The sequence below is a fragment of the Doryrhamphus excisus genome, linkage group LG22 (genome assembly GCF_037039965.1).
Source record: "Doryrhamphus excisus strain RoL-2023G ecotype Guam linkage group LG22, RoL_Dexc_Guam_v1.1, whole genome shotgun sequence".
Classification (NCBI taxonomy): domain Eukaryota; kingdom Metazoa; phylum Chordata; class Actinopteri; order Syngnathiformes; family Syngnathidae; genus Doryrhamphus; species Doryrhamphus excisus.
The window spans coordinates 12,120,215-12,147,546 of record NC_136378.1 but is presented as its reverse complement, the minus strand read 5'-3'; the positions used below and the strand labels follow the sequence as shown (position 1 = coordinate 12,147,546).

Sequence of the window (27,332 nt, the reverse complement as noted above, 5' to 3'; positions counted from 1 at the left end):
GTGCCGAAGCATGGTCATGTGGAGTCAGGATGGCGTTCCTCTGGTCCGCTTCCAGGGACGTTTACACATGCTATCTGTGTTGTTGGCAGCTCCTCATACACACGGCATAATCGGGGGCAGATGAAAGTAATTATGTGAGAGTTGTGGCCCCCCTCCCCTGGATCACGGTCTTATTTAGTCCATTTGCTGTGAGCCCGGCATCCAACACCAATTGGCATGGAGGCGGAGACCTTGTAAAAAGGCTTTTAACTAAACAAGGCCACTTTCTCCAGGATGTTTACAACGAGCTGCCTCAGATCACAACTATTCCGTGTACTCAATAAACATTTTGTAGCGTTACAAAGCATCCTTTCTTGATCATATTCCTTATTATAATTGAATGTCTGTTGCTGTGGTATAATCCCCTTTATTTCTTCTGGATTATGATACATATCGTATTGAAGAATTATACTTACAAAACAGTAGTTTGGACATGAAGAAGTTATTCCTTGCTGGACTGATGGGTTGGGTTGGATGACTGTGCAAGGCGTTCCTGTTATTTTGTGCAACCCCAGTACTGCGATCATTTGTTGTATAAATATTTGTCCTGACAGCTGGGATGTGAATCTCAATATCACGTCCATAGCAAGTTCACGCACCAAATAAATCACGTAATACTACTATGTGGGTAATAAGCAACAACCAAGAGCTATACATGATACATAACATTAAACTGTTATTTCCAAATGCCCGCAAGGCATGCTGGGTAGTCCAGCGGCAACAACAATATTCATTCATTCATTTTCCACCACTTATCTTCACGAGGGTCGCGGGGGTGCTGGAGCCTATCCCAGCTGTCTTAGGGCGAGAGACTGGTGGCCAGCCAATCACAGGGCACATATAGACAAACAACCATTCACACTCACATTCATACCTATGGACAATTTGGAGTGGCCAATTAACCTAGCATGTTTTTGGAATGTGGGAGGAAACCGGAGTACCCGGAGAAAACCCACGCATGCACGGGGAGAACATGCAAACTCCACACAGAGATGGCCGAGGGTGGAATTGAACTTGGGTCTCCTAGCTGTGAGGCCTGCGCGTTAACCACTCGTCCACTGTGCAACCCGGCAACAACAATAAGAGTATGTTGACCTCAATATGTGTTGCAATCAACCACAAGCTACCCAGCATGCCTTGAGGTGGGACTATATGGGTGTTTTGCCTACTTAAAGTTGCAGTTTTATAGCACGATACAGCATAGCCTGTTTTTTAGCTTACTAAACGACATAAGATGGAATACAGATATATTTTGATATATGACATTTTGAAAAAAACCCTGCAAACTACAATAATAAACTCACTTCCAAAGTGAAGTCATTCATCTCGAGAGGTTAGGGTTGAAGAAAATGTTTTTATAATGATTAAAAAATGACCAAAATGTCACCAACTAAGTCCTACGTTAAAACTAAAGCAACATGACCCTTTGGACTCTGCATGAAATAGAAAAACAAATACAGTATGAAGTCAGTCGTGTGTGGGAGTAAGGGAGTAAGACAACGTACAATCCTGATGTTTAAAGTCCAACTCTACTGCAGGACTAAATATGAGGTAACGCAGCAAAAAAAAAGAAAGAAAATTACAGTTGAAAACCACAAGTTTCAGTATTTTTTACTTGGTAGCCGAGAACGGAGGAGTCAGAGGAGGCGAGAAGGTCGGCAGCTGCTGCTTGAATATTTCAGCTTGTTTAAAGCAGAGAGAAGCAGTCATCCACAAGTCAGGCCCACAAACAGTGAAGCAAATGTGTCTGTGTTTGTGGGATGGGGGTGGGGGGTGGGGGTGGGGTGGGGGGGTCAACATGCTGACAAGTACAAGTTCTACCACCAGGAACCAGGAATCCTGGCCAGATGGGTTGACTGATACATCTGCCTACGGACTTCAAGCCTACGTGCAAGCATTTTCTGGTTCCTGCCAGGCGCGCTCCAAAAGGTGTTTCCATGGCGATGACAGTTTGAAAAATAGGTCTCCGGCCGTGAAAGCAGCTGGGGCTTATGGTGGATGTTGCAAATAATTTCAGAATGTCAAAACAATCTCCATCACCCCCGCGAGTGTCCAACACTGGCCATGTTGTTTTGTCTCACAAGAGTGCAGATGAGACCCAAATGGTTTTTTGCAGGTTCTTGCCAACATTTCATACCTTCTCTCGTCCTCCGCTGACCCCTGTGGATGTCTATCTGACGTCTCCACAGCGTAAATACACGACACCAATGCCCACAGAGAATCCCCCACAGCTCACCTGGTTGATGTGCTTGAGTTTGTCGATCATCTGACTGATGACGGGCTCCAGAGGCTTGTTGCTTCGGGATTCAGAACCTGAGTGCGACCGCTTCAGGCTGGGCCCGGAGAACCTGGCAGGACAGGGAGAGCAATGCTTTATGCAGATGGTCAGAAAGGAATGATGGGGCTGATATCATACATGATGCTTCAGGATGATACAGGTGATACAAAGATGCTGATGTTGACTTACTTTGGACCCTGTGAGATTCATCCCTAACGTGTTTATTGCAGTTTCCCTTGGTTGGATTGTATTCTAATTAGACATCTTTTAGATGCAGATATCACACTTGGTTGCTCTGAGATTTAGTACATATACTTCTACACTGCGACTCCCATTCCATCACTTCATGGATCATCCCAGATTAAGAGAGAAGGCGGGGTGGGGACTCATTCAATAATAAAAAGTCACTTTCATTGCAAATGTTCATCCCAATTGGGAGAAAAACATCCACATCAAGCTGTCAGGAGGGTTTGGAGACACAAAAAAAGACATTTTATGAATGTATCCATTATTTTATGGGGCTATGGGTGGAAAAAGTTATGACAATCCAGACTATGAGTTGACAACAATAAAACACATCCAAAATGTACTTAAGAGTAGAACATAGTATAATCCATCCAAAAATGTATAGTGATATGGAATCACTTAAAACACTGATTTATTAACTTCTAAAACAAAAAGTTAAAATTGAATAATTAAAACAAATCAGCTACACAAAATTGGACAAAATTGTTCATAGCCCTCAGTTAATGAAATAAAAACACACAATAGTCACTGAAATGACTTGAAATTTACAAAATTAATAATAAATAAAAAAAATATTGAATCAAAATCAGCCATCACTTTTGAATGGTTGATTTACATAATTATTAAAAAAATATAAACTAATGAAACATATTTGACTGAACAGCCCAAATGAACGGACCTGTTATTCCAAAATCAGGTCTTTAGCCCCATCTAGTGGTGATTAACCAGATGACAACCAAGTCAACATAAACTCCAGCCGTATACACCGTAAGTTCCACACGTGTTTTTATCTTATTAGATATGTTTACATTAATTACAGTAATTAACCTACCGAAGCTTCCGAATGGTCAAATGTCTTATCATAATCTTGTCTCCATTATTATTATGAGAAATGATCTTGAAAAGATGACCTGGTGCACGTCGCCATTTCCATTATTCAGACCAAATGACATTTTCCCTAATTATTTATTCTTCTTATTAACTATGAACTCCTGCATTTCTGCTGCTAATTATTACATGAATAATGGAAAGGGATGTGGGATCAATTTAGGACAGGATCAGAGGAAATGGGAGCAAAGGAAAAGAAGAATAGAGGCACTGCTATACCCTTTTTAACATGACGTCATCGTCAGTGGTTCCTACATGACTTGTTGCTTCTCATCACATATTTCCTCACATATGGCCGCCAGGTTGGAACTGAGCGTACGAGGACACACTGTGAGGTACAACAATGGAAACCTCTGTCCTGGCTGGTCAGTATAACATGGCGACAGTGCTTATAGTGTTGATAGTGTTGATAGTTGACTGATGAAATGCACCACCTAGTATGACTTTGACTGAACTAAAGCACTGCTATCTCGCTTTCCGCAGCCCGTATATTAAACGTATGACGCATCGCCACATCTGCTACTCTGGTTATCAGCGTGACGTTGTTTGATGCACTGAAAAAAAAAAAAGCTTGCTCTTCTGATCTTAGCTCCAACCTGGGATGGTAAACACGTCTGACAAAAAGCACCATATTTACTCCTGAAACATTCCGAGCTTATCCCCTCCTCGGAATTTAACTGCATGAACCATGCAGGAAAAAAAGATCTTATCAGGGATGGTCATGGAAGAAAATCCAGAACAAATCCGGGAGTCGAAACGTTCTTTTGCAGGCACGTGCCCTATGAGGTGACACTGAGACGGGTTTGCCGGGAGGTATTGTAATCTCTCCATCATTCCGGCTCCTCTGCAGCCTCCCAACACGCTCCTATCACAACGTTCGGCCCCAACTTGTAATCGGCCCCTGAGGACGGCCCTGCCCCTCACCAGCACCGTGTCACGTCCTCAAATTGTGTCTCTATCTTTGAGCTGCCCTCTTCAACCACAGTTAAAATATCAACCCGGAGCCAACGTGCCTGTTGAAAGAGTGAACACTACAAATAATTCAAAAAGGCCAGAAGGAAGAAGGTGTATCCATAAAAGCATATGAGATAACTGGAAAATGAAGAGTTATTTATATGTGGGGTCAAAGGGCAGTGGAGCGTCCTGATGTATTGGATGAAGGCGGAAATGCTGAAAGCTGCAATTAACTGAGCGAGAAGAAGATGACAACATGCCTCATATTAATAACCTCCATGGAGTGAAGACTTCCTCTCACCCAGCCGGGGAGGAGGTCAGTGGCTCATGTGGAGCTCATCAGCTCAGAGCAAACATCTCCTTCAGCTCACCTCGACAAAGGGACACCAGAGTATTCAAATCCTCCATTAATCAAAGTCTGATTATACTTTCTATTTTACCGATGGGTGCGTTTACACTTCACTTTAAACGTGATACTTGCTGCTTACTTTAGTCTCATTAGTGTTCACACTTGTTTGTGAGCAAACAAAACAATGCTTGCAGTTAATCATGTACTTCAAGTCTGACAATGGCCCCCAAAACAACGTCTTTCAGCTCGTATCACTGACATTAATTGAGTTTTTCAGTCTGGAAAAAGGTTCTAAATCCAGTTCTAAAGCTTTGGGACTCCAGCAAACCACAGCAAGAGCCATTATCTACAAATGGCAAAAACATGGAAAAGTGGTGAACCTTCCCAGGAGTGGCCGCCGACTAAAATGACCCCAAGAGTCACAAAAGACCCCACAACAACGTTCAAAGAAGTCAGTGATACAATCCACAATTGTAGTTCCAGTTCATTCATTCATTTTCTACCGCACCAATTGGCACCAGAATTGGCACCAGACGCGTCTCCTAGCTGTGAGGTCTGTGCGCTAACCACTCGACCAACGTGCAGCCCTGGTTCCAATTGCACTGTTCAATTATAGTGCAACTGGTTCAACAATCTGGATGTGGCTAAAGTCGCCACTGTTTCGCTACTCCGACACAGAAAGTTAAATAGCTCCAGTAGCTAGGGATGTGGATGCTTACTGCCCCTAGTGTTTCAGCAGAGAACTACAAGTCACACTCTTAACCCCGGCCGATGAGGACCAATACGGCGCCCGAAGGTCCTTTTGTCCGGACGCAGAGTAAGACCCAGCCCCTGCCATACCTGTCTGTCATTTCCTGCCCGTTCCAGCAGAGGGAGTGGTTTGACGGTGCAGGTTCCCGGCTGCACAGAGCCTCCCCCAGGCCGCTGTAGAAGAGGCTGAATTTCTTCAGACTGGAAACAAACTCCCTGAAAAAGGTAAAAGGAGAAAATGTTAATGAAATAAACTGAAACAGAAAGTAAGTGGATGGAATGTTTCCCTGCGGGAGAGAAGTTAGGAGTGTCTCTTCTCCTAATTGGCGTTAATTTAGGTGCTGTGCTGCCGAGGCCAGTGGGCCTGCTGGGTGTTATTACGTCGCTCATTCAGACCAGTTATTCTATTACTTACGTGGAGGAAAGAAACTCAAGCGATTTTACATAAAATAGAAACCGACCTGCGGAGGCCCCCGAGGGTCTCATCGGGGTCTGATGTTGAGGGATGAGTGTTGCGGGCGGCGGAGGCAGGAGGATGCTGGAGCGAAGGCGATGCAACGGAGCGGGCGGAGCGCTGTGGAGAGTGTCCACACATTCCACTCACCTGCAGAAGAGAGGGTGAAATGGGCGAGCGTCAGCGTGCGTTTCCACCTCCGACATGTTTTTTTCCAGCGCCAAAGGAAGCCGTCAGCAGCCGATCTGCTGAGCTCCTGTGCAAATTGTCATCTGTTTGGGTTTGTTTATTTTTAGACGGGAAGAAAGTGAGGATTTGCATGACAAACAAGTGATTGTGTTCAACGCCAGCCGTTCAGGCCTCTTCCCCGTTTGTCATCACAACGCTCCAAAATGTGAGCAAATCAACTAAATCCTCTGGTTTGCTACACTCCCTAAATAAACGCCATTGTGTTCTCACATGGGATGTACGTAACCATAATAAATAAGGAGTCCCTCTCTGCGTCCCGGAGATAATGGACTTGGTGCTCTCCTTGCAGGTGCTATAAAAATGCAAATTGTTGTTAATGTTTAGCTTGGTTTAAGGATTTGCAGTGGTTTAATTTCCCCTGGGGATAACTGGCACAGGCTTCATTTTGCCATCTAATGTTAACAGCTAATTGTGTCTCACTCCCTTTAAAATACAGACGGCGGTGCTACGGCGGCGTATTGCTGGCGGAAGCTGACAGATAAGCACTGGACATCTATATTATAACAATATGGCGGCAACCAAGTCACAGGAGCACAATCAGATCTCCCCCGTGTGGATACAAATGGAAATAAAAATGGCCGACATGTCCACGTACACATACCCGACCAGCCAACAATATGAGGAAGACACAAACAAACATATTGATGCAGTGGCGGTCCCCTTGGACCCAACGAAATGTAGAATACCTGACATACACAAACACTGTACACACGTACAAACACACACTTAGTCTCCTGAAAAGGAGACAGCGTTTTTGGCGATGCAAATTCACCTAATAATTCATAAACATGTGATAATAAATGTAAAATGTAAAAAAGCATCTTTTTTAAGCAGGCTTCACTACACATCAAAAATAATGCCAACTTGCCTTGGAGCTATAATAACTTTCATCTGTGTAATGTTAGCATTGGAGCCTCATTCATTCACTTATCCTCACAAGGGTCACAGAAGTGCTGGAGCCTATCCCAGCTGTCTTCAAGCCAATCAAATAGACAAACAACCATTCACACTCACATTCATACATATGGACAATTTGGAGTGGCTAATTAACCTAGCATGTTTTTGGAATGTGGGAGGAAACCGGAGTACCCGGAGAAAACCCACAGGGAGAACATGCAAACTCCACACAGAGATGTCTGACGGTGGAATCGAACTCGGGTCTCCTAGCTGTATGGCCTGCGCACTAACCACTCTACCACCGTGCAGCCATATATAGCGTCATCTACTGTATATATCATCATCTAATGTATATGTATACATATCTAGCACCGCCCCTGCCCTACCTTTCCTGGAATACCTAACCTAAATAATCCCAACAGGGTAGTGATCTCCGTAAGCCACATTCCGAATAAATCATACTAAAGATACACATTTATGCACTTACCACCCTTAAATAAACGCATGGCGAGTTCCCAGAAACCAAATTAGGGCCCTCCAACAATAGGAATTGGGAACATAAATAGCACACCCGGTGCATCCTCCTCCAGGATCTTCTTGTCACGTAATTGTCCCCGCTGTGCTGGGCCTGCAGCGAGTGCCGGCGCTCCCGCAGGCCATGATTAATGTGATTGGAACCTTCCTCTGTTTTGTTGGCGCTTTCCTTCAGAAGCCGCGGGGGGGAACTCGGCTGCACCGGGGAGGGCCTATTCAGCACGTACGCCCTTCCATCCACCCATGCTGATTGTTTCTGAAGTCTTCAAGAAAAGGGGGTTGGGGGGGTATTAATATCACATCGGGATGGACTCACACAACCAACAGGGTAGGCTGCTGATAAGGCCTGCCTCAGCGTGAGTGCTCAGAAATACCTGCACAGTTTTATCTTCACCGAGCAGCCTGCTTCACACACGGTGGGACGGGGGACGGGGGACGGGGGCCTGTCCACCAGTAATAAAACACACAAACACATCTTATGGGCTGCGTGAGGGCATACTTGCAAACCTTAGGTCCTCACTGTCTGGCATAAGGTAGCATGAGGCAAGGCTTTCTATTCAGACTTGGACTTTTAATCGGAATGAAGATGAAGTTGGTGGAAGGCAGTCTCAGGAGGAGATGGTTGTTCCAGCAAGCATGGGACTTGAGTCATTTATATAGTAAATATATAATATATTTATATAGTACAGTATGTGGAAAATTGAATGGAGGCAAAATGCAAACGTATTATCTTTAAATGGGCCAACTTCCCTTGAGTCCGTTCCACAAAGTAAAATATATTAATGCACAATAAAATGAGCTTTTTTTAATTAAGAAAAGTCTCCTCCACATGTCCACATTAATCTATAAATTAAAATGATTTTAAATTTTAAAAAAATTAAAATACATTTTTTTTAATAATGATTTCTTTACTATGAAATGTTAGATTTTTGTTACTCCTTATGCCAACTATAATTGTAAGTTTATTTTATTGCTTTTTCCAGATTTGCTTATATGGGCATGCCCAGATACACTGCAGCCCCCCTGCTGAGGACTGGGCCTGCCTGGAGGCGGGGGCGTGGGTGTAATAAATTAAAACAGACCTTTTTGGAAATCCACGGAAATACAGCTGGAATAGGTGCAGACTCTGGAAGATCTAGAAAGCTTTCTGTGCGGGTTATTGTGTGTAGCTGCTCTACCGGAGTCCAAAAAAGTAACAATTTAACTCTGTTTTGCTTTTTCTTTGGCTTTTAAAGACACCAAAACATGCAGAGAGGCGAGTTTAAGCTAAATTAACTTCTTGCCAAAGTTCAGTTCAACTCCAAATGGATTAATTCTGAAAAGGAGACCATGTATTTGCCACTTGTACCCTTAAACAGTGTGAGCTTCTGCAAAGCACACAAGTCAAGGAATGCAAAGAGAAAGGAAACGATATCACATAAATAAATAACACACAGTACAAGTAAAATCAACAGTAGCAAATAACCGTCAAACTGCAATACCCTCAGGCAAATGTTGCCCATGTGATTCATTATTAGCCTCATTATCTTTATTAGGATTTAGCCGTCAGTCTGACGGCAGCAAGGAAGAAGGTGGTGTAAAGAACTTTACATCAGAACACGCTTGGAAACTTTGGCCTCACATAACAAGCCAAAAAAGGTTGAAAGATAATTAATCTGCACTGAAATTAACTTCTAAAGACTCAAAAAATAGATGAGTCGATGATCCAGTTCACAGCTGAGCGCTTCTCAGCTCCATGGCAAGGTTACGAGCGTCCCTGGAAGAAAAATTAATTGCCGTTTTCACCCACAGATTTGTAATTTTGGAACTATTCAGTGTTGCTAAAAGCGTCACTTCCATTTTACAGACACCGCACTACAGCAGATGAAATGGCTAAATTATTAAAAAATGTTGATCACATCCCAATAAGGATGAAATTATGAGGTGATTATGCGCATAAAAAACATTTATGAATGTGCCTCTGTTTCTGTGGAAATCATGTGTAATTAGGATTGGCAACCCGTTTATGGGCCATTCCACAAAACATCAGCGCTTTACGCTTGTTGTCATGCTCTCAAAATAAACTGAAATGGCGTTTTTACGCACAATGAACCGACTTGACTTGAGTCATAAAAAAAGTGGCAAAGATGCTTTGGGATGAGAAGGTCAAGAGGACACGTGGGTTTTTGCTCCTGAAAAATGTTCTGATGTCCACAGTGGCCTTTCTGTTTGAACATACCGATAAATGGTAAAAACGCAGCAAACCAAGCCGTTTGCTCAGTGGTAGAAGAATCTGGAGAAGGTTGGATGTGTCTGGATAGAAAAGCTCATCACAGACAGAAGAATGTCACTGACGCAGAACGATGTGACATTATCCCGATGTGGCTGCTGCTCCAAGTGTAAAACAACACAACACACCATCTCCAACAGTCCCGGCCAGATCCATCATCTTGGTGTCACCGCCGATTTCCTGTCTTCATTTCAGCCGAGGGGCGGCTGGGTGATGAATGTCTCCTCTGCGCTCTTCTGTCCTTGGTCCTCCTGGGTTCAGCCACCTCCCTCACCATTCTTCTATTCTGTCCCCGTCTTTGTCGCTCCTTCTCTCCTCTCTTTCTCCTGAGTAACTGGTAAAAATAGAGCTTCATAAATCATGCATCTTCTCTCACAGCAGAGCATATGAGTAGGAGAAAAAGAGGAATAAAAGAGTGGAACGTTGGAAGTGAGATGTTCAGATCGAGGCGGATGACATCAAACTCCGGGAGAACGGGTGGGAAGTTGACAGAGGGATAGATTGGAGCTGCGGGGCTCTTGGCCGCCCTCTCCTTTCTCTCTGAACACGCTTTGAGTCATGCTGGAGTCGTGCCCAAAGGATGAAATGAACATTAAAATGGCGGGGAGAAGGCTGGCAGACTTCGGAGTGGTCACCATGTCAGCAGAGTCCGTGTTTAAAGTGTTGAGAGAGGAGATGCGTCTCTTCCAGTGTGCTCAGTCAATCTGTCTATCACTGTGGGTAACCGCTCTAAGAGCATCCCTGGGGGGGGGGGGTTAAGTGGCCGGACTACTTGAAATCACATGAAACCACGGCAACAAGCTATAAAGAGAGGATCCATTTGAAAAAGTGTACTTAAAGATGGTTCTTTTTGCATTTCAAGATAACAAGATAACACATTTTGCCGGACGATAATTTCCCCCAAAATGACTGCGGGTAAAAGATATTATAGTCATTATTTTGAGAACATTTTCCATTCAATTCAAAAGCCATCCGTCATGTTACCGGGCTATTTGTCATGATTTTTCTAGGTACATGAAACTTATGATATCCCCATCAGCAGTGTAGTGCATCAACTGTGACTCACTCCCCACTCGGTCCTTAGGATACACACATTTTGGAGTTTTTAGTTGAGCTAAGATGGGAGGGTTACTAGGTTATTTTTACTTTTTCTCCTTAAGTTAGAAAGTCCTATTTATTTTAGCGTAGTGGTTTTCAAAGTTTCAGAGTCTCCCTTTGGAGGCACCAGAGGACTTCAGGGGAGGCGCTGCAACTTAAGAAAAAAAAAAAGCAAAACTTCTTGTTTCATTTTTTTGTCCTTTGTTAAGGACAAAATTAATACATTTTTCACAGCCAAGATTGAGCAGAAACCCAAATAGGATCCAAAAAAATGAGACCCTGAGGGAAGGCTCACTCTGCCAAACTTTGAAAACTTTAGAAACTCCTGCTTTATTAACTTCAAGTAGAAGGAAGCAACAGATATATATTGCTGAAGAAGCCAAGCCAGGAAGTATGTGTTCAACACTAGTGGACTACTACATCAGAAATATGAATGTGTGGCAGGGGCTTGCAAGTCTAGAAAGAAGTGGAAGTGTGGAAGGAAGGATTTCCTATCCACAGGAGTTCCGTGTGGGCAACGTACGGGTCATGAATGGAGATGTTGGCAAAGCCGTTGGTCACCATGCCACGCCTCTGGTCATTTATGCAGCAGTGAACCGTAGTACTGTATATCCTGGTGGTTGTGGTAACCTTTGCCAGGACATCCATCATCACGACACCGTGTGGGGGTCTCCGAATGACCTTGGTTAGAGGTGAGTGACCATGCTTCCGTGGCTTCAAATGGGTTTTAGTGTCTGAATGGAGCCATGGAGATGACTGCTTTTGACTGAGACATGGCCAAAAGAGTTCATGTACTGGACTAAATGTACTGCAAAAAAGGGTAGTAAGGATAATTCATAATGCCGCCTACAGAGAACATACTAACTCCTTATTTCTAAAATCACAAATACTTCAACTTGCTGATATAGTTCATTTTCAAACAGCTAAAATAATGCATAAGGCTAAAAATAAGCAATAAAATTGTCATCCAATACTTCTCTACAAGAGAGGAGAAATATGATCTCAGGGAAGAAGTACATTTGAAACACTTCTATGCTCGGACTACGTTATGCTAGCCATAGCATTTCAGTATGTGGAATCAAACTATGGAATGGATTGAGTAAGGAAGTCAAACAATGAACAACGATGAGCCAATTCAAGAAACAATACAAGCAGTTGATGTTTGCTAAATCCAAGGATGAAGAGTCTTGAACCAGTCATGATGTGCTATATATATCACTATATTGACACGCACTATGGTACCCATTACGTGTATGTGACAAAAATAAAATTACAAAAAAAAACTTAAACTATATTATGAAAGCAGGAAGTGAACAAATGTAACAGTTAGTGATTGTAAAAGTACCAGATGGAGGGTAGGATTTAATAAGCTTTGCTTCTTCCTACTCCTTTTGGACATGTGGAACTGGGAACTGATTATGGGATGCACAATTGTAATCTGATGCACGTTCAAATGAAATTAAACCATTACCAATCATTTTATTGCAAATGGTGATCTGAAATTGGACGAGAGGCTTGCTGCAATTACTCACAGATTTTCCAGTGTCATGCAACATAACTCCCGTACTGTAATAATAGTCCCATTTGGAGATGATGGCTGCAATATGACCCTACTTAAATAGCTAGTAAGTATGTTGTAATCCCCATTTATTTGAGCCAAATGTTTATTGGGGTGAAGGCATCAAACTTTATCATTTTTTTCCAGGGACATTTTGGGTAGTCAAAATTAGCACGAGTAACAGAAACAATTATTTTCCTCAGTGACAACTCTGAGCATGGGGGGGGGGGGGGGTGCACAGCAATATTACATAGCAACACTAACCCACCCAGACACACACACACACACACACACACACACGACCTTGTCACAAAGCTGAGCAAAACACTGACATGGCAGCTCTAATCCTATACAGTGGAACCAGTCCACGGCGTAAACACGGCGTCAAGTGTAAATCTGCGGTGACGGCAACGGCAATGGTATTTAATTTTAAATAAGGATCTTGCACAGAGAGGCTCAGTGATTCGTGGAAGCGGAGTAAGCGAGGTCAACCTGCAAGTTAATAAATGATGGCTTCTGAGTGGAAACCCGGTCACTGTGGGGATTCGGGGTGTGAGAGTGAAAAGTTCACCAGCTATACAAGCGCAAACACACATCCGCCGATGTAACTGTGGCAGAATTATGCCTTCATATTTCATGAGCTTCTCCCTGACTTCACTCGTGGGCCTTGAACAAACCTGACGCTTTTATTGCGGTAGAGACCACACATAACGGGTCAGCGCTGGCGGGGCAACTTTTACCGCTGCAATGAAAGAAAACGCTTGTTAAAATAATCTTGTCAGACACTTTTCCTGTTCAGCGTCTTTATGACTGGGAAAAGATTCCTTTAAACAGAGCAGTCATAACATACTGTAAAATACTGTAAAATACGCCACGGTGATGTCACGAGATGAGATACAGATATTCACGTTGTAGTGGTTGGGAATTGAAACTATAAATACTCAGAAGTGTTAACTAAGCAAAGGCTGAATTTTTGATACCAATTCTTGTAACTTGCTGGGTGTTAAGTAGTACTTGACAAATTTCAGGTTTTTTTTCTGTGGAGCTCGAGACCACAATTATGGTCACTTCATGAACAGCTGTTTTGTGTACAAAGCGGGCATGACTCTAACAGCACTGAGCGGTGGTGAAAGGTGGGGATGGGTGCCGGGTCTCAACCCTTGACCAATCGTAACAGAGTAGGCGTGGTCGGGGTAAAGAGGCGGCCGAATCTGAGAATATTAGAACGCAGATTTTCCCTGTACACAACCTGAGATTTATATGAATTTATATAGTAGCGCAGGGTTTATAGTGTAGCTGCCATATTGCACTACTTTACATATTACTGTTATTATATCTTGCCACATTCATACTGTGCATACCGTGTATAATCTGTATAATCTGCAATAGCCATACTATAGTGATTGATATCCCTGTATATATATCCACACTGTATCATAGTCATAGCCTGTTACAGTTTGTACATATATCTGTCCATTTACAGTTCTATTCTATTTCTTCATTTATTGACTAATAAGGTATTTATAAATTTGCACTTCTGGTTGGATGCTAACCGCATTTTGTTGCCCTGTACCAGTGACATGAGCAATAAAGTTGAATCTAATGTAATCTAATCATCGTCCGGATATTACAGTACTCGAGTGCCAAAGTCCAGGTATCGAGTGTGTACTTGAATTCCTTGTTTTATCTCCCAATCACTGAGACAGTAAAAGCACCGTCTCAGTCGTTAAATTCAAAGTTATTAATTCCAGCTTCATTGAACTCAAAGCTGCTATGGTCAGTGTGTTTTCTGGGCTGTTAATGAGCTTGTGTGTGTGTGTGTGTGTGTGTGTGTGCGTGTGTGTGTGCGTAGTACTCACCACACCGCTGAGACGGTTGCGTGCATTCACAGCATGTTTGAGAGATAGTCTGATGATGGCCGGCAGTCTGAGGACAACAGCCTCCATGTCCTGCTCCCCGCTCATGGCCGCCGCCAACTTGGCCAAGCCGTCCACGTAGGTCTTCCAATGAGGCTGAACTTCGGCCGCTCCGCCCAGGCAGCCGTGCATCACAGCTTGACAAAACCCTTTGCAGGCCGGAGGCCCAAGCAAGCCCTGGCAGTGCGGACAGTACCACAGCCTCATAAGGGCTCGCCCACAGTCCCGACTGGGTCGGAGGTGGTCCGTGGTATTGACAACCTCGATGCCCAGATTCAACGCCTGAAGGAAGACACGAGTTGCTAAGAGCGAGCGGGATAGACGGGTCATCATGAGTTTGGGATAAGGCCCAAAAGCTCCCGAGTCCTTCCAGGCTTCTTTAGCGCACTCTTCCGATACAGACCCGCTACCCCCAAGTAGGCGGCGGTATGTCAGGTGAAAGAGGCGGCCATAGAGCACTGCTACCATGTGGTCCACAGCCGAGTCTGAGCCCAAGATGTAGAGGGACATGTCCAGGAAGAGCTGCCCGACCGAGCTTTGGGCGCCACCTCCCAGAGCGGGGAACTCGGACTTCAGCACGGCCAACGTGGAGTTACGGCCGTGACGCAGCACCAAGTCAAACGCCTCTGCAAGAAAACAACAGACAGGAAGTAAACACTGGGGTCCCTTTAGAAGGCATGTACGAGGTACGGGGTACAATACTGTACTTGGGAAATACTCTGCACTAAAATGCTAAAATGACATCGGAAAACGTGACCCCTTTCAAAGTACTCACCTGGTGTGATTGTTACTATATACGTATTTACCCTTTCATTATATTTTACCCTTGTTATTATATACATATTTACCCTTTTATTATATTTTACCCTTGTTATTATATACGTATTTACCCTTTTATTATATTTTACCCTTGTTATTATAGACATATTTACCCTTTTATTATATTTTACCCTTGTTATTATATACATATTTACCCTTTTATTATATTTTACCCTTGTTATTATATACGTATTTACCCTTTTATTATATTTTACCCTTGTTATTATATACATATTTACCCTTTTATTATATTTTACCCTTGTTATTATATACATATTTACCCTTTTATTATATTTTACCCTTGTTATTATATACGTATTTGCCCTTTTATTATATTTTACCCTTGTTATTATATACATATTTACCCTTTTATTATATTTTACCCTTGTTATTATATACGTATTTACCCTTTTATTATATTTTACCCTTGTTATTATATACATATTTACCCTTTTATTATATTTTACCCTTGTTATTATATACGTATTTACCCTTTTATTATATTTTACCCTTGTTATTATATACATATTTACCCTTTTATTATATTTTACCCTTGTTATTATATACGTATTTACCCTTTTATTATATTTTACCCTTGTTATTATATACGTATTTACCCTTTTATTATATTTTACCCTTGTTATTATATACATATTTACCCTTTTATTATATTTTACCCTTGTTATTATATACATATTTACCCTTTTATTATATTTTACCCTTGTTATTATATACATATTTACCCTTTTATTATATTTTACCCTTGTTATTATATACATATTTACCCTTTTATTATATTTTACCCTTGTTATTATATACGTATTTACCCTTTTATTATATTTTACCCTTGTTATTATATACGTATTTACCCTTTTATTATATTTTACCCTTGTTATTATATACGTATTTAACCTTTGAATCTGCCTTGTTAACATCCAATAAAGTTTAAGAACAAACAACGAATGTGTGCATTGTGTCAGACTTAGGGCTCTAATTTTGTGGCGCATCCCGCACAGTGGTCATTTGGTCCAGCGCACCACGATGCGCAGCCAATTTGGTCATTTGGTCAACTGGGCGGCGTGAAAATTTTGAGACTAATCAGCATGCAAAATGTGCGCTGAAAGATCGCCAGCTCCGACCTGGTTGATTCTTGGCGCAGGCGAAGCGCACTCTGCGCTGTTACTCCGAAAGCAAAAGGAGTGACCATGAGGGTGCATGCAAGCTGGAAAGTAAGGAGCGATTTCAGGCTAAAGTGAGAATAGAAAATAATCAGCAGGATTTTCAGGCTGAAAAAGTCCCCATCTTATCTTACCAAGGTGGCACAGGAGGTGCGGGTTCTATTACTGCAGCCAGCAGCCAAAGTATGAGCCCACAATAACATTGTGGATTATTATTAGAGTATTATCACTGAACTGAGCAGGGGACCTGACAGTCGGTGCAATGAGGCTTTACCCAAGACAGGAGGCAAGTAATGCTTCATAGCCTCGCGAGTGCACTCCATCCCAACACGGAATGATAGCTCCAACAGTCTGAACAAGGAAAACCTCCGTATGGGGGATATTGAGTTGGGCACTTCTATCTTTTGCTCTTTATTCCCCATCAAATGGGCTTCTAACCAGCACCCTGAGAAATGTACACAGTGAAATGACATGTGTCAAGTACAAAATATGTCTACTGTGTACAATTTCAGCCAGTAAGGACATGATATGAGACAGTACACGTATGTATAATACATGCATACATGTCCACTTTTCTAGTGCACTTCTGCCACCTTGTGGCCATTTTATGGCTTAAAACTGACTCAACTGATGAACAGTGACCTCTTTTAGTGTGTAGTTACATCATCACCTCTTTTGCCTCGTGCGTTAATTAAATACGGCTGCGGTTCGTCGTCTTTGGTGTTGAATGAGTTGATGAAGGGGATCAATAGATTACAATTACCTTCAGTGAAAGCACGAGCTATATCTTGAATTCTATAGTTTTCATCTTCTTTATCAAAATGCAACTTTCTTTGGCTCCATCAAAAAATTAAAAAATGTAAAAAAAATACAATTTAAAAATTTTAAAATAATTATAATGAATAACCTTCCTTTAATTGATTGGGGTAGCTTCATTATTACAAAAAGAAGACTCATATCAATGGGGTCACAGGAAGCCGTGGGCAAGTGGTAAAATTGAGGACGTGACCCTGAGTTCAATTCCCTTGACCAATAAAGGTTAGCATACTCCCCCAGGACTGAGGTGGTTTTATGAGTTTTACTGCCTCGTATGATCAGTTAGCTCCTTACCGCCCTTGGATTCTATCAAGCTGGGCCCCGTCTTGAATCTATTTAGTATTTTGTCAGAAGTAACCTAAGAAGTATTTGGTCGCTGCCGCACAGAACGACCGAGTCTTTCATGTGTTTTTCCTCAAACAGACTCTATGAGTATGATTTGGGCAAATTACAACAGGCTTTGACTGGACTGATGCTGTAAGATATGATGTGATATGAGCATTAATTGCTTTTTATTGAGCGGTTAGGTAATGGAGAAATTCAATAGGCTTTCATCCCGCGTGATAATATAATAATACCTCGGGAGAAAAAGTGAGGCATGCACGGCGTAATCCCTTTCGTGTTCAACAAAACAGATTGATGAAGAGGTTTTGGAGCGTTTGGCAAGAGGGCTGAGTGGAGTGGCTTTTGTGGGCTTCAGCTCCACCCATGTAACACCTTCCACTCGGCTGAAAGGCTCTCATCCACCTCAAATGTGTCCGCTTCTACTTCATCAGTATCTCTCGCCCCACTCCAAGAGGAGAAGCGCTTGGTAAAGGTTAAGAGAAAGACTAGAGGCCTGCTGATGAATGCGATTCAACGGCTGGAAGCATCATGGGGTCATGGCAGGAAGCACCGCCAGCCCATTTCCTGCGTATGCTGCTGTCTTTCTTTCATCAGTGAAAGGATCAGGTGTCCTCTAATGGAGGGAGCGGGTCTGGATGTCAGAGACCTGTGACATTCTGGATGCAACCGTCGGCGGGTAAAGAACACACATTAGCCGGAGCAGGAGCCGGCAGATGGATGGAACAGGAACACGGTTCGAATTAGGAGTACATTTACTTTGTCAGTGTCACGAATGGAGGCAGGCTGGCGGACGCTGAGAAGACAGAACTCTTCTGAAGTAACATTGAAATATCGCTGCTTAACAATTTCACAATATTCAGTATTTTACTCAGTATTTTTGACACAGGCTCAATCAGAGGCAAGTTTACCGGAACACAGAGGACACGATGGGGCGGGAAGGACACAGGCTAGACAGTAGGATGTATCCTAGTGTCCTGATTGGAGCGTATCCGTTCTGTCACCCAGTGTTATATTTCAGACTATTATCATATCAGGGCGCAGATCTTCTTTCCCAGCTTGTCATGATTGAGTAGTGCACATTTCTGATGATCTATTACGGAGACATTTGTTCATTTTGACATCCAAAAGCTCCAAGTGACACGAAACAGGTTTTTCATATAACATCCCTGTCAGTGGACATATTCAATGTTCATGAAGCCGTCAGTCTGCTCGTCATATATCAGCTTCGGGGCTCACGGCGGACCAGACTGACCGACCGCCGACTGCGTTGTTGTCTGCAAAGGCAGACACCCTCATCAATCAGCTGGTCGTACTCCCATTATCCCCGTGTGAGGAAAACATCAATAAATTACCACAGCAATGAGACTAATCCATTTGGCGGTGCTGGTGTCACCTCTAGCCGCCACTGAGACAGATGTAGAGGTTGTAAACATCTGGTCCTGGTGACAAAACAGTACCTGCGGAAACTTTGTAGACATGCCATCACAGTGTGACGTCATGAGAAGACCCGGATTGGACGCTTGGATGCAGTGGAACCTCTAAAGTTCCACACCCCGGCAGTCGTAGAATTAAGAGCTTGAGTTTGAACCACAAAGGTGAAGATAATGTTGGCCAAAAGGAGACATTACATAACAAAAGTAGTCCCGGTTATTGACTGTAAACAATATGCTGTTTAACCAGACACACTTGTCTTCGCTGCCCCTGAACAACCTGGTAATCTGAGAGCTGACCACCTGACAAGCTGCTCTCCTGGGATGGATGCTAGACTCCACGGCTTGATGGCAAAGCCGCGTGGGTTGGGCTGATTCCAGGAACCATGCAGACGGGATGCTGGTAAGACCCAGATAGCATCACCAGTAGACCGTGAGCACCAGCGGGATGGAAATGAGATTTGTATTAGGTTACTCCATCTGTCCTTCACGGGAGATATACACAAACAAAAACACATACGCACTCGAAAGTACACAATGCATCCCCGCAGAGCACAACGGTAGCCAGGTGGCGACGGTGTGGGCCAATATTTGGCCACAGTAAAAGGACCAGGTGTGACTCAGGTGGAAGGATGGGAGACAGTCACACACCAACACATCCCTTTCATTCACAAACGTGTGGGGAAAGTTGTACTGAGAAGCCAGGACAGAAGGGGATGGATTTGTCCCACATCAGTAAGTTTTGTTTCCGTATTCAAATCAGACTGCAAATTACTACTTTTGTATTTTAAAAAATGACATTGAACTACAACGTCTTGATAAATATTGAGAAACAAAACAGGAAGATGATGTCCATATACTGTCTTCACTGCCACTTTACTTTGCATCTTTAGGAACGATCACATCTTCAATGTGTTTTCTACTCTAAAAATAAAATTGATTGATTTGAAAGTGATCATAGGTCCAATAAAGCAAAGCTCCCATGCCAACAGCCATCAACAGCTGACACAGAATAACCAGGCTGCTTTCTCCGCTTCGATATTTCTGACTTTCACTATCGACTCCATGGCTCTGTGGCGCTGCGGTGATGGCTCGGGTCAGAAAGGCCGACAAGCCGACTCCACGAGAAGACAGGCTGCTGCAGCGTAGAGGACACAGTGGGGTGGGAATGATGCAAGGACATGAGCAAACCCAGCAGAGGACCAGAGGGTAGAAGAAGGACAATTTCAGATGCTGGTGCCAGAAGGGAAACCTTGAGCGAGACTTTGAAGCGGAATTGAAAGACAGCAAGAGTCGAGCGGTGCCAATGCCGCAAGACACACCAGCACCTCTTGGCAAAAGTCAGGCACAGCTGACACCCAGCAGACTCTCAGGAATCCTAGCACTCTGGAAAGGGATCCTTAAGTGAAAAACTGATCCAATAATGGGATCATATGAGTGCAGACGGCACACACAAACAACCTCACATAGCTCCAGTTGCACTCCAGTTTAAAGACACAGTTTTTGCATTGACATCCAACCCACCAACGCAAGATCAATTCTCCGTCCCGTTGGTGGAAGAGTGGGTGAATTATTTCCCATATTTACAAATGCAAATATTGACAGGCATTTGCATATGTAGCACATAAAGGAGACAATATGAGCGTGAGGAAGGAGGGTAACAAGATGAAATGCGACTGCAGTTCTTCAGACAGGTGGGGGCACAGTGTGATGCTTCAACAACGACAAACAAGGAGTGTGAAAGATGGAGAGAAACAGCAGGAGTGTTGCAGAAGAGGCTGCTTCCTTTGTCACATCTGCCAAGGAGGTTATGTTCTCATCGCTGGCTTGCTCTGACAGTAAGATATCACGTAAAGTACTGCTGCGATGCACCCAATTAGAACAACACCGACATATTTCAAGTTATTTGAACAAACTTGGTCTCTTATTTTGAATTTCATCCAAATTATAAGCCCAAATGAAAAACGTGTGTCTCTCTCTGTCATTAATTGCATATCCATTATCGAGATGAGAGAAAAAAAGAACAAATCACAAGTGAGCAAGTTCTACAACGCTTTTTAATTAATACAAGCAGAATTCAATAAAAGATTAGGTCATTTCCTTGCAGCTTTAATGATTAATGGCGAGCTACATGAGCTATTCTGGCCTCTTATATTCTCAGTACAAGTTGGTGTCATCAGATTAAATGAGAGCGTGCTCATATTAGTCCAAGGGCCCGTTGCATGCAGTAGGATTCAGACATCCAAGATAAATGAGCGAGCTGAGCTAAACCAACCAAAAACTAAAACTAAAGCATCTCCACTTAACTGTTGCACAAAAACCCAAACCAGGATAATCAAGACAGGTGAAACCAATCCCGGATCAGTTTGCGTATGAGACTTCCTTAAATAGACCCTGTTATCCATCACAGAATCACCGATTCACCATGGCAACGGGGAGCAGAAATCCTCATGGCGGCTTATGAAGTGGAAAAAGAGCAAATAAAAAGGAAAGGCGATCCCACCACGGTCATAAAGCAGAGGAAAAGTACTTTGTGTATAAGTACTGCACTAGTACTCACTAGTACTAGTACTCACTTCTATGCTGAAACCATCGTCATTAAAATCCAAACAGTTCATTCATGGCTAGGAGACCCGAGTTCAATTCCACCCTCCTCCCCGTGCATGCGTGGCTTTTCTCCGGGTACTCCGGTTTCCTCCCACATTCCAAAAACATGCTAGGTTAATTAGCCACTCCAAATTGTCCATAGGTATGAATGTGAGTGTGAATGGTTGTTTGTCTATATGTGCCCTGTGATTGGCTGGCCACCAGTCCAGGGTGTACAGCTGGGATAGGCTCCAGCATGCCAGGATAAGCGGTAGAAATGTTTGTCGTGTTGCCCTGTTTCCATGTTCACCATTCGGAATACATTTTCATTTCGGAATGCACACATTTGGGATGAAACCCGATTCCTTTTACTGACTCACGTTCTTATGAGTCACTCAATTTTCAAACCTCTAAATACTACAGTTTCTCGATCGTATTTCAAATGAGGGGGGCACACAATAATTGGGCACCATTGAGTTAGTGTAAAGATTATATAATTAGTGAGCCGTTACCTTTTAATTTCACAGTAGCGGTGGTGAGTAAGTGAACAAACTACCAAATGCAAATGAACATGAGTCCCAATTCAGTAAAAAACTGAATGTGTAGTGGATTCTCTTCCAGCCATTCCAGTCAGGAGAGCTCGCACTACAAAAATAAAATAAAATCCTGACTTGAGATGTCAAGTGTACTTGAATAGATCCAGATTGCGGCGTGTGATTGCTGACTAAAACAAGTGGAGAATGGCTCTTGAGCAGCAATCTACAAAGCGCATCTCCAGTCATCAGCACGGCTGCTAGTCGGGCGGGGCCGTTCCAGCAATGTCAGGGGAGGAGGGAAATCATCGTCAGGAGACAACGGGAGAGGAGAAGCTCCACAAGACTATGATGATTGTTTAAAATGAAGTCAAAGTGTCAAAGTTATCAGAGTAAAGCTCCAGCGCGAAGATGTAAGTAGTTTACCAAAGGCGAGGAGGCAGCTGTCTCAGTCACATCCTGTCAAATGGAAACAAGCCAGGCAGTCGGCTCAAAGCGCAGCAACTTCAGAGGACGACAAAGGCGGCATGCAGCACTGAAAGAGTGTTTTAAGTGGAGACTGAAAGAATTCCTGATGCGACTGTCAAGCTCACAGCATGCTGAGAAGAAAAGAACAGACCTAGGCAAAGAAATATTTCACTTTTTCTGAATGAGCTTTGACTGTATCCATACACAGATGATCAACGTGGAGACAAAATCAGGTTACACATGAACTGCTCTGTTTGCCGTTTTCACATATGTTTCTATATTTATTTAGCTTCTTTTCCAGTCCAACGTTAGTTTTAAAAGGACCCGGTATTCGTATGATTCGGTTTTCCACTACATTTTGTATTCAATGTTATTGTAAAATATTGCAAAGAACAAACAAATCTGTTTTCCCTGTACTGTATCATTCCACTGAATGGACTTTCTAATGGAGTTTCTTTTTTAATTAGCAAACTGCTAAATAAAACCCGCCTTTCTTGATAAGGAAGACATTTTTTTAAGAGCTCCAGCATACCCCCGCGACCCTAGTGAGGATAAGTGGTATAAAAAATAGATGGATGGATAGCACCCTTTCTGAGGCCAACTTATATCGTATTTTCCGGAATAAGTATAAGTCACACTTTTTTCATAGGTTGGCTGTTCCTGCAACTTATACTCCAGAGCGACTTATAAATGAAAAAACTGTTTGTTACATCTTTTCTGTTCATGTTTATTTTTCGTATAGCTGAATAACTATTATGTTAGCATATCTTTCATCTATTCAGCCTGTTCTCTATTCTTTTATTATTATTAGAACTTGCCTTCCAAGAGGACGTAATGTCTATTTTGGTCAAGTCGTTTGGAAAATAAATTACCCACAAAAAAATGCCACTTATACTCCAGTGCGACTTATGTATGTGGGCCAGCTAGCAGGCCTTGTGAGGCAAATTGGAAATCGGAATTTCAGTCCCATTTCTAAAAGTGTATGCAACACTGGCCAGCATTCCTGATTCTGATTGGGACAAAAAAATGCAGGTGACTGTTTATAATAGTTTTTGGCCTGCAGAGAAGGCTTTGCTGGCCCTGACGGCACACCACATTTATCCGTCTATCAATAATAAAGGTAAAACAGATCAAACGTGCAACTGCTGTACAAGTCTCCATACATTACAGTATATTCAAGTGTGACTGACATGAGGATGAAATAGCCTGGAAGGAGGAGCAGAAGGCACAAGTGTTCTCAAGGCTGGTCCAAGCATCCCACACAGACAGCTTCCAGGCACCAGGAGATGCAACAACAAACTCTTTTAATGTCTGAGCTCACATTCCTCTCTGTGCTGCTCAGCTTCCTCCACATGGAAACAACTCCATGTTGACATTTCACACGTTTCCTTCACCGTTTAACAAACAGGGACGCGGTGCATGTTTTTTTTCCTTCAATAGTTTGGGGAACCCTGCTCTCTTCAGTACAATATGACAATATGAGCACCGGGTTTGGGGTCTGTTTTGGCCATATTTCCACACACTATCATGTGTTACTGCTGGACTCGTAGTAGTTCCTGCTACATTGAACTGCTGAGGAGATCATGACATGTCTGACTACTCTGCTGTGCTACAGTAGAATATTGTCATATACTCCAAGTGTGGGCCCCACTCAGGGATTTGACAGCAGCTCCTTCAGTCACACCAGATGTCCTCACACTTGACCGATCCATCAGTTCATGAAACGGTTTCTCAACTTAGAAAGGAGGATTTCAATAACCAGCCTCTCCGGCGAAGAAATCCATCCAGGTGATTTACAGTCCTGCAGGAGACTCAAACATCTCATCATATTTGAGGGCACAAGCCTTACTGAGAATAAAAATCATCAAGACACAAGAGTAAAGATCTTAGCGTCATATTTAAAGCCTGAAAATACATTTGGCTCGTTGCCACCGTGCGACAGCAACAAACATCCAAACGTGGTAAAAACCCTTTCATGGGGGAGTCCAACACGCAGTTTACCGCATCACATTTGTCATTACAGCCTGCAACATAATCTCTCTTTGGAATGGCACACTTTAATGAATTCATATGAAATTTGGAAAAGGCTTCTTTACAAGTGAGTGTGACAGAAAGGATGAGGATTAGCAAACAAAAGCAGGATAAAAATAGAATACAAGAGTTGAAAACTTTCAAACAATCTCACACGGTCAGAATATCTGCTCAAGGGACAATACTGTACAAATCAAGCGTGGATATTCAGTACTTTGTCTAAACACCTGGCAACGCGAGTGGGTACCAAGCATGGCGTGTTCTCTGCCAGATGTACTCACTCGTGCTGCCTATTTAGACAATGATGGTCGTGTGTTGACTACGCAAGCTATACACTAACTACTCAGTACACCCAAGTTTAGTCCATGTTTGCTCAAATTCACTCACTCACTTTTAATAATCCGTTGTTTTGTCGCGGGTAATTGGTCCCAGACTTTTTTATTTATGAATTATAAATGGAATATTTCTGTAGTTAGATCATAGAAAAGATGTTTACCACCTTCTAAATACAGTTTAACATTATTAGAGCCCTCTACACATAAAATAACACCCCTATAATTAAACGTGCACTCGTATTACACAATATAGAAGACATGATAAGAGAAAATGAGACATATAAGACGGGCTGATGAGTGGTTAGCCTCACAGCTAGGAGACCTGTGTTCAATTCCACCCTTGACCATCTCTGTGTAAAGTTTGCATGTTCTCCCCATGTTTTTCTCCGGGTACTCCGGTTTCTTCCCACATTCCAAAAACATGCTAGGTTAATTGGCCACTCCAAATTGTCCATAGGTATGAATGTGAGTGTGAATGGTTGTTTGTCTATATGTGCCCTGGGATTGGCTGGCCACCAGTCCAGGGTGTACCCCGCCTCTCGCTCGAAGACAGCTGGGATAGGCTCCAGCAGGCCGCCGACCCTCGTGAGCGGTAGAAAATGAATGAATGAATGGCTTACATTTGTATTCTACTTTATTTTGCCTTTTTTCTACTTGGAAATGTTTGAAAAATATGCTTAGACGTGCATTTTAGACGTGCATTAGAAGAACTACAAAATTACTATACTGGACTGAAACTGCTGGTATTTTATTTTGCCACCAGAGGAGCTGTCCTTGGTTGTTGTTTTTTTATATAAAAAGTCAATAATCAATAAACAAGGAATGAAAGGTATTTCAAATAGATTTCACTCAGCCTGGCCAAAATAAATTTGCTTTGTGGTCAGGAGGAAAATATATAAGAAAATGTTTTAACACAGCCGTTCAGGCCTATTAAATATGAAGCGGTTATCTCACACGACTCACTCGCCTACTGACTGCATGAACCGTGACTGAAAAAGACGGCTAATGATAGTACCTCAGGGACCGTGAACACTGGAGTGGAAGGATACATGCTGACTGAGGTTGTAGTATTTTACAATCCTTATACGAGTGCTTTTTCAGGTCCCGAAAGAAAAGTTGAGAGGTTGAGTCAACCTACCAACAGTAATTGGGAAGGTTTGACGGTTCTGCCTTGGACTCCTGCTGAGGAGGAAACCTTTTAACACGAGTCTTCCACCCAGAGTGGCCTTCATCTGGACCCCACAAAACACAAGTCAAGTAAATACCTCTTTTCCACTTTGACTGGTTCGCTGCTGGTTTGCAATTGTCACGGTTCCACAGAGGTGCTGAACTGGAGCCGTATTTAGTGGTTCTATACACCAGCACCAACGTTCACCAGGAGGTGAGGAAACTTTTACAACAAAGTATCAGAACTTTTCCTGGATATAGTCTTATGAGGGAATTATTCTTGTTTTGTCTTGTTATCCTCTTAATGAGCAACCTGTTTTAACATTAGCTCTGAACCTCACCGCACGTCATCATCTCATGGACCGCTGTTTCATACCACAATGCCCCCACAGGGGTCATATATCATTTTAAAACCCCCTGAAATGAGCCAGGACTTGGGTAAAGAAAATGTGTGACCATAGCCACGTTTACATGAGGAGTTTTTCTCTTTCCGAATGACCTTTCCGAAAGCAATGGTATCCATGGAAAGGAATATTCCAATGGCGTGTCTACATGCGGCGCTATAATCAACCAGAATAGTCAACGGGGCATGCCCAGTAAAACGTAAACACCAATAACACCACTAACCCTAACCTAACCCTAATCCCATTATATATTCATTCGGATTGGCACTTTTTTTTCGGAATGAGGTGTATACAAAGTTTACATTCTTTCCGTTTGAGCAAATAACTCAAATGGAATTGGAATATTTGGGTCCATGTAAACGTGGATATTGACTTCTCCTTTGCTTTGAAAGGTTCCATAAACTGAAATAATCACCTGCTGCAAACTTGCAGGTACACAACAAGTATACTCCATCACGTCCACAAAGCCAAAGAGTTGTCAGCAATTAGAGGGCTACCTTCTTCAGAGTTTCCTTGGCCTAAAGTTGATAGATAAACAAGTTAATGAAGCGATGCTGCACAGCGTGAAAGCGCTCCTCCACCTGCTCCATAAATAGCTAATAGAAGGTGCTGTGTGATGGGAGGGAAAATAACTCTTTGTTGTTTGGATATGAGAGATGAAAGACGAACGTCTGCACCGCCTTGGTGGCGGGTACCCCCCCGCCCCCCGCCCGCCCCCGACATGGCAAAGCCGTGACGCTC

The 27,332-nt window shown here is 42.8% G+C and overlaps 1 protein-coding gene across 1 annotated transcript in view; it reads right to left on the bottom strand.

Moving 5' to 3' along the window:
- The window catches only part of gpc3 (glypican 3), an 86,853-nt gene that overhangs the window by 31,374 nt on the left and 28,147 nt on the right, over window positions 1-27,332 (bottom strand). Inside the window, exons 3-6 of the mRNA XM_058063678.2 lie at window positions 14,423-15,105; window positions 5,966-6,108; window positions 5,595-5,720; window positions 2,276-2,387 (exon numbers count right to left, since the gene is read on the bottom strand). Coding sequence (XP_057919661.2) covers window positions 2,276-2,387; window positions 5,595-5,720; window positions 5,966-6,108; window positions 14,423-15,105 — 1,064 coding nt within the window. The remainder of the gene's footprint in view (window positions 1-2,275; window positions 2,388-5,594; window positions 5,721-5,965; window positions 6,109-14,422; window positions 15,106-27,332) is intronic.